We start from the raw sequence: 8485 nt of genomic DNA, 5'->3' as shown, positions 1-8485 counted from the left end.
ATCTATCTATCTGTATCCATCCACCCATTTTCTTATACGCTTGTCTTCACAAGGAGCCTATTAAAAAATTCATAGCTCACTTCCTATTCATAGCTAACTTCCTGTACATTTTAGGATATGGCTTCCACTGACTTTTTTGTGTGTCTCGGGGCACTTTACGTGCCTGCCAATTTTTGTAGCCCTCGGTCAAACGTACCGGGATTGGTGCATATTTTTCCATGCTAGGGGGCGCTATATGTTGTTATGGCAACTTCATATCATCAAATTTTTGGCCGAACCCGAGGAGTGTGCAAAGTTTGGTGAGTTTCCGTAAATGTTTAGGTCCCCAAAAATGAGATCGTTAACGACGATGAAGAAGAAGACGACGACGGCTCGGGCCCTAATAATACAAACGTATTATTATTAAAAATAAGGTGTGCATCATCCAGAAGACATGCCACTACGATGCAGCACTGATTTGGGGTCAATGGGGTCACATGACCTGGAAGCTCTTGAGCTAAAAATGCGAGTATTTACAGGGAAAAAAAGTATTAAAAATAAGCAGACCTAAAAATAAAAAATGAGGTGTGCATCATCCAGCAGACATGCCACTACGATGCAGCACTGATTTGGGGTCTGGTTGGGCTTGCCCTGTCCTGACTGAGGTCGACGGCTCCCTTCTTTGGTGGAGGTTTTCATGCATGCCAGATCCAATGCTTCTCTACATTAAAGTACACATAGCACTTTTAGCAATATAACCAAATTTACCCAGGAATAATGCCGTTTAAGCCTGAACAATGCAAATGAAACAAGTAATTGTCCATATTTTTTATTTATTAAAGAAATAACCAGAAACAAGAAATTGTCCATATTTTTAATTTATTAGAATGAAAATGAAACATCAAGATTCCAAAAAGTGTGGTAGATAAACTAAATATTTTCCTTTTGAATATAAGGACATGTAATTTGTAAGTATTCATGTGAACAATTTTACTGTGTTATTTATTTGCAAATAGGATATTTGTAAAGAAATGTGTTCCCTCTAGGATATTTGGGAGGCAGTGCGGGTCAAATGTAAAAAATGATGCAAATATACTGTAGTTATGTTAGAAATTGTGGTGTTGCTCAAGACAAATTGATCTCATTTTCTGATTTCACTATTCTGATGTGTCATTCTCCCACTGGCTCATCTCCACCCCAATCACTTCCACCACAAGGTCTCGGAGCTCTTGAATAGAGCCTACCCTGTCCTCGTAATGGGGGCTTGTTTGTTTCTCTTTTGCCAATCCAGCATATTCAGCCATATTTACTTTCAAACCTGCATCACCTTCAAAGTGCCCGCCTGTCCCCACTCTGCTAGCTCTTACAGTTTCTGCCTAGTGAGTTTGAGTCTTCAAGTTTTCCACATGAGCATGATTATCTAAAATTGCAGGTGATTTGCCAAGGTTAGCTGACAAATTAGGGCCTGCCACTTGTTGTGCCGCATCCTCAGTTTTGAGGTCCAGGCCAAGGCAGGTGTTTGTGGGTGAGAGGACAGCTTTTTCACCAACATATGGTGCTGCTAATGTAGCCTCTTTGCTGCTGCCTTCAATAACCAGTTGGCAACCGCTCATTTTTGTCTGAGTGGTTAAAAGTTGATAAGGTAGCACAAATTGCTGGCTTTGTTTTGTATCTAAATTTGCACTTTTAGTATCTGTACTGGTCAAGTCTGCTTCTTGTGAGCCTGTGTTATTCAACTTCAGCTCAAGAGACAAGTGAGCTCCTGGCATTTCAGTAAATATCTCAGTATCTTGTGTCCCTGTCACATTCATGTCCTCTGGAACATGTGGAGTTAAAGCTGCTGTGTCAAGTGTGACTGTTTCTGTCTTAAAGGCACCATCTCTGTACTCCGGTGCCAGCTTTTCAACAACACCACTTGAAATATCCTCTTCTTTCTCTTCCATCATGGGAACCGAAGATAAACTACTGATCTGAGTGCTTTTAGTAAAGGAAAGTAATTCTTTGTCAGGACTTTCCAGAGTAGAGACAGAGGGGGAAGCTGTGCTTGAACGGCTGTAGTGGTCTCCGGTGTTGGTAAACAAGTTGTATTTCCTCAAAAAAACTGCCTCTTTCACCACTGCACAAACATGTAGATTTAGTGTTTAGTTTTTACTCATAATCGTTTGGAGTTGTTCAAACTGTTGTACCTTTGGTAACTTCTTTGTCCAGAGTTTGCAGGAGGATACTCTCATAAACATTCTCCACATCTACGAAGTTTGAGTAGTCATCGTCGACAGACCGTTCAAGACCCTGAAGTTCCTACATTGACAAAAGTCATGTTGGTTAGGCTTGAATATACGGCCCGGTTTCTAAATATTCCAAAATCAACACGATTCTCATCTGTTTGGGTCGAAACACCAGAACAATGAATTTGAAATGAAACATTAACTACAGACTTTCAGCTTTAATTTGAGAGTATTTCGAAATCAGGTGAATGGTGTAGAAATGACAACACTTTATATACTGTATATGCCTCCCACTTTTCTAAGGGACCAAAAGTAATGGTTCAAATGAACATCATAAATCAAATCTTTACTTCACTTCTTTTAATACATTGCAACTCGTCTGCATTCATTTGCAGCCTGAAGTCTGGAACATCACCAGACATCTGCCAGGGCTCCAGACTAACATTTTTTTCTAGGAGCACAGTGGCCTCTAACTGTGCTGAAAGAAAATTTAGGGGAGAACATGGTAAATTGATTTTCAAAAAAAAATCACGTCACTGCATTTTCATCGCATTACAGGTATATATTTGCAGAAACGACACTGTTTTAAATTCACATTTTATTGTGGAAGTGTATGTACGGAGCACCTAAGGTAACATGGTAGAGGGAAAAAAATACTTTGCGTTCCCTTGCAAAACAAACTGTGTTCTCTTGCAAAGATTGCGTTCCCTCGCAAAAACGTTTGCGTTCCCTCCAAAAACATTTGCGTTCCTTCACAAAGATTGCTTGCAAAAACGTTTGTTCCCTCGCAAAGATTGCTCGCAAAAACGTTTTTGTTCCCTCGCAATGATTGCAAGATAACGCAAAAGTTTTTTGTGAGAGGATGCAATTTTTTTTTAACAAGTTTATGTACTTCCAGGTCATCTTCCGTGTGACCAAAAGCAATGAGGATGGAGCGTGTGGAAAGCTTTCCCACTGCTACACGATGCATCCTCGTCGCTTTTGGTCACACGGAAGATAACCCGGAAGTACAGGTAGTCCTCAATTTACAAACACAATGGGTTCCGAGAGGTTGTTTGTAAGTCGAATTTGTTTGTAAATCAAATCACATCAAAATTTTGTTTCAAAGTAAATTTTTATCAAATTATTTAAAAAAATAAATAAAATACAAATATGAAAAAAACAAAAACAAATTAAACTATATACCTTGTATATACTTTCTATACAGTACATAAATTTAATTTAAAAACATACATTAAATTACATGAATCAACCAACCATCATCCATTATCTGAACCACTTTTCCTCACAGTACAGTACATTAAATGTTTACACAGTACAATGCAATAAAAAGAAAATTAATATGTTTACTGTATATAGATGGTGGAGGAGTTTCTGAGTTGAGTTCCTGTGAGGCTAAAGAAGTGGAAGGCATTACATATTGGGTGTCTCAGGAAATTATGTTTTCCGACTTTCTCTGAAGTGCACATGATTGTGATTAGCACGTATGAAGAGTCAATATGGCGACTGCCGAGTAAGATTGAATTGATTTCGAAGCTGAAGAGAAATTATACGTTTTGCTACTACGCCGATAAAGACGAGGACTGAGGGCTGCTTTTCATGAATATCCTCCAGGAGAGCCTCTGGATTGTACTAACAATGTGGCGCCAATATCGAGTAATAAAGAGAGCGTTCGCCGTAGCCAACTGGCCACTGGGCGTGACTCCAGGCTGTGCCATTTATCGAGAGGTAGTTGAAATGCACAAATGGCGCGGTGCTGCTCGGCGGGGTTGTGGCAGAGAGGGGCACTACTGTACAATACTGTACCATAATGTATGATGTGGCGCGCACTTAATATTAACTTGCATGCAAAATACAGCTTTTATAAACATCGGTCAGCCTTTATTCGTATTTGCGAATGTTCGAAACTCGGATGTTCGTAACTAGAGGACTACCTGTACATCAACTTGTTAAAAAAAAAAAAGCGTCCTCTCGCTAAAAAACTTTTGCATTATCTCGCAATTGTTGCGAGGGAACGCAAAAGTTTTTTGCGAGGGAACGCAAATTATTGTTTTTTTCCCTACCATGTCACCTTAAAGGGCTCCGTAGTAAGTTACACATAATATTTACTAAAAATGTAAAGTTAATGTTTAGACCGGCAGTTGAAGTATTCACTCAGTCGCGCATGTTAGTGGGTATTAACAAGAGAATTTGCAGTTGAATTGAATTTGTTCGCCTAAGTGCCAATCCCAATACCAAAGCTGCAGGCAGTGTCTGTTCAGTTCCAACTCAAAGACAGTTAGAATGTGAGCATGAACTGTTGTGTGTCAGTCTACTGTGCTCTGCGACTGACTGATGACCATTCCAAGATTTGTCTCCTCTTGCACATAAGGTTATAATATATAAATATAAATTTTCACAAAATCTACTGCCTCATTTTCGATGATAGCAATTTGAAAGTACTCCAGAATGTTATACACAGTGATCAGATGAATTGAAATTATTTGCTATTTGCCATTTATCGGATCATCAAGAACTTCAAGGAGAGACGTTTAATTGCTAAGAAGGCCCAAGATAGTCCAGCAAACGCCAGGACCGGTCCTAAAGTGGATTCAGTTGAGGGATCGGACCACCACCAGTGCGGAGCTTGCTCAGAAATGGCAGCAAGCAGGTGTGAGTGCATCTGCATGCACAGTGAGGCGAAGATTTTGATTAAAATGGTCAAGTAGTAAGAGAATTTTTAATCATTTTGCTTTTTAGGCAAATTGGTGTTGGTGAAAATCGCTGTGATTGGCTGTGCTTGAAAGGAAATGCAAATCAGTCGATACTTTTCCTCCGTGTGACCTTTTTTTCTATTTCATTACAAAAATATATCAATATCGCCTGGAGGAATGATTTGCATTTTCTAGCTAAATAGCCAATCAGTGATCTCCATTTGACACAACACACTGCACTTCAATTGAAACCATGTCTAAAATGTACAATAACTCTTACTTTTTCACAATTATAATTTATAAACCCTGAATTTTACTTGGATATTCTTGCTTGTATTATTTTTAATATGTTTGGAATTTTAATTCATGAAACCATGACAGTGATTGGTGTCACAAACGATGACTTAGGGTGTGTTGTGCAATGTGCTGTATCTACAGGTAGGTGTCAGTAGCAACTAGTGTATGCAGTTCCATGCTAGCCTAACAAAGGGGGCATGATTCAATCAGTTCGTCAACGTTGATGGGCGAAGGTGCGTCAGTCCGCCAAGTTTAACGGAAGGTCCATCAATGATGGACCCAATTTTTCGCGAAGGTCCGTCAGTCCGCCAAGTTTAACGGAAGGTCCATCAATGATGGACCCAATTTTTCGCTGAGGGAATGATAAATGGCGGATTGATGATTACAATGCCGTTCATCTTGAGATATTGACGGATTGACAACGACGGAAGAGTGTCCTGACTGTTGACGATTGTGGAATGACGGACGCTCAAAATTCATTGACGCGCCCACCTCTGATAATTACATGGCTCAGAGAGAACAACATCAACATTTTGGGTCCATGGCCAGGAAACTTCCCAGACCTTAATCCCATTGAGAACTTGCGACTGGAGTTGCTCGACAAAAAGCTGTGGTGACAGTGGACAAGATAGTCGTTCATTAATGGAACTCTCCATGCAAGCCGGCGAGACTTCCTTGTTCGCCCACCCGCTCACTCGACCACTGAAAGGCAGTTTGCAATGGCGGAGCCCAACACAAGTTTGAGTTTGAGATGTTTCCGCCTACCAACACACCTGATACTAAAGATCAGGATCGTTATCAGGCCTGCTGATGATCTGATTATATGAAGCAGACTCCGGACCTCGAGGACCGGAATTGGTGAACCCTGATTTAGATGGTTTCCTGGGAACACTGTTGTCATTTTATGAATTAAATATGATGATATCCACCACAAAGCACAGAATTTGTCTGGATGCGCCTTGATCAAATCCACCAAAATCACATTACACCACTGATCTTAAGTTTAGTGTTGGAATAAATTTACACACGTTATTCCATATTTACTCTTACAGTACTGCAAAGCATATATTCAGTGGTATAGCCCTGCAAGTTGAAGTTATCTGTGAAGAGAGCAGAGCCCCTGTGAGAAGGATGCTCCTACAGCTGCAAAACAGGAACTGTGCCCTTATCACAAGACAGTGGCTGGAACATTTTGCGGATGAACTGTTGAACTTTGACTGTTGAAACCTTTCAGCGCTGAAGAAAGACACGTCTGTATTATTATCTGTGCAATAACTCAAATCCGTGATGGTTTTCACGTTGCTGCTGTGTGCTTTCCCCAACCTTTAGAGCAGCAACGGCTGTTTAACTAGGGACATTTCTAAAATAAATAAAAAGAGAGGGCTCGCAGAGTGTGCTTCAGAGCTGTAGGAGATTGTAACTGTGCACATCTCTGTTCGTTCTCCTGGCGAGTAAAAATAATCAAAGTCTCTTGTCTTTCTTCCTTGTCTGTTAAATGTTCTAGGTTGACTGAACCTGATATTTAGCCTACTTTTTGTCACCAAATTGGCATGTGCGTCGGGGGGGGCGGTGTAATTGAAAATGTCCTCTGTCCGTCTGAACACCTAGCGAGGCACAGCACGCTCTATCAAATTTACAAACACAGTACACTAGGCCTCCTCCAGCACAAAATGAAGATGCGCCTATTCTTACACTGAAGCTGAGTTCATGCATGCCCGTCTACCAAAATAGGGCCCCGTGCAGGAAACATCATAAAAACACCTTTGGTCCGCCGGAACGCCCAGCAAGGCGTAACACAGTCTGCCAAACTCCCAAACATGACCTAGACTTGCTCCGGTACGAAAATGAAGATGCGCCAGTTTTTACGCTGAGCGCACAGGTGCCTGTCTAAGAAAATAGGGCCCTGTGTGTGTTCTACGTCAGTGAGGGTTGTGTGTGGAGCTTACAGGTTTACAGGCGGGGGCCAGGTTCTTTTTGATGAAGGGCAATGAGATAGCCACTAAGGCTTCCTGGAAGATCCTCTTCCTTACTGTGCTACTGTCATAATCATATTGCTGCAAACAGAATGGAAGCAACAAAGTGCAATGTTAATACAGATATCAGACTGGTTAAATTACCATATATGTTTCCATCCAAAAGTATTGGAACAGTGAGGCCAATTTCTTTATTCTGAGCTGGAAGATGAAAATATTTAGGTTTAAAAGATAAATATCCTTTTCAGCAGGTAAAATGAATGCTCAAAAGGATTTAAGTATAAAGAATTACTTGGCCAGTCTAAAATATTCATCTTCTTACCTTCAAAGAACTCTTTTGGAGTTTTGGGTCATTATCTTGCTGCATGATGAAGCATCTCCCAATCTGCTTTCTTTAAATTGTTTATATTGATGGAGTTCATTGACCGCTAAATATCATGTGATCGACTGAGCCCATCTGAGAAGAAGCCCTAACCTCCACTGAGTTGCCCAGATGAGCTTATATATTTGGGTCAATATCAGATCTTTTTGTAATTCTGTACTTTTGTTCATGAAACATTTAGCAATATTTTGGAATATATTCACTCCTGTTGTGTTAGGGTCTTTACAGCTCTTAAAACAACACTAACTGTGTTTTCCCTTGTTTTACATGTTCATTGTCTGTTAATTAGTAGACCAGTGGTTCCTTTCTTCTTCTAAACAATCAATCCAAATGACGACAGGCTATGGTCAATGCTTGATTAATTTTCCAGCTTCATAAATGTTTGTTTTTCATGTCTGATACACCTAACTGTAAATGTAGTGTTCATTGCAACCATGTAGACATCCAGCAAACACTTTAAAATGTATAACTCATTTGCAGAACATGTGAAGTGAGTGTTAAAATTATTGCATTTGGCAAATTAAAAAGCATTAATTATAGTAATTGTAGGTAGCATAATAATAGTCTCCTCCGTGAGTCATCACCTTATCGTGGTGGCTGGGTTTGCATGTCCCAATGATCCTAGGAGCTATGTTCTCTGGGGCTTTATGCCCCTGTCAGGGTCACCCATGGCAAACAGGTCCTATGTTAGGGACCAGACAAAGCATGGCTCAAACAGACCCCTTAGGATGAGTAAAAATATTGGATCTTGGTTTCCCTTTGTTTCTGGAGGCTGGGCTTGAAGGCGGCTGGGCTTTCACCCGTGGGGCCCGGCCGGGCTTAGCCCGAAAAGGCAACGTGGATGCCTCTTCCTAAGGGGTCGGGTGCGTAGCGAGCTGGATGGCGGCCAAAGGCGGGAACTTTTGGCGGTCTGATCTACAGAAGATAGTTCTTGGG

At 40.7% G+C, this 8485-nt stretch overlaps 1 protein-coding gene across 3 annotated transcripts in view; it reads right to left on the bottom strand.

The window, feature by feature from the left end:
- Positions 1-841: 841 nt before the first annotated feature.
- Positions 842-8485, bottom strand: part of niban1a (niban apoptosis regulator 1a) — a 51585-nt gene continuing 43941 nt past the window's right edge. For all 3 annotated transcript variants that reach the window (XM_086088583.1, XM_086088582.1, XM_086088581.1), the window contains exons 12-14: positions 7141-7248; positions 2166-2277; positions 842-2095 (exon numbers count right to left, since the gene is read on the bottom strand). In XM_086088583.1, the coding sequence (XP_085944709.1) occupies positions 1356-2095; positions 2166-2277; positions 7141-7248 (960 nt within the window). In that variant the 3' untranslated portion in view covers positions 842-1355. The remainder of the gene's footprint in view (positions 2096-2165; positions 2278-7140; positions 7249-8485) is intronic.

This window comes from Leptonotus elevatus, chromosome 11, assembly GCF_054856555.1.
Source record: "Leptonotus elevatus isolate MCC_2025b chromosome 11, RoL_Lele_1.0, whole genome shotgun sequence".
NCBI lineage: Eukaryota > Metazoa > Chordata > Actinopteri > Syngnathiformes > Syngnathidae > Leptonotus > Leptonotus elevatus.
The sequence above is the reverse complement of the archived record's forward strand: the minus strand, read 5'-3'. Positions and strand labels throughout refer to the sequence as shown.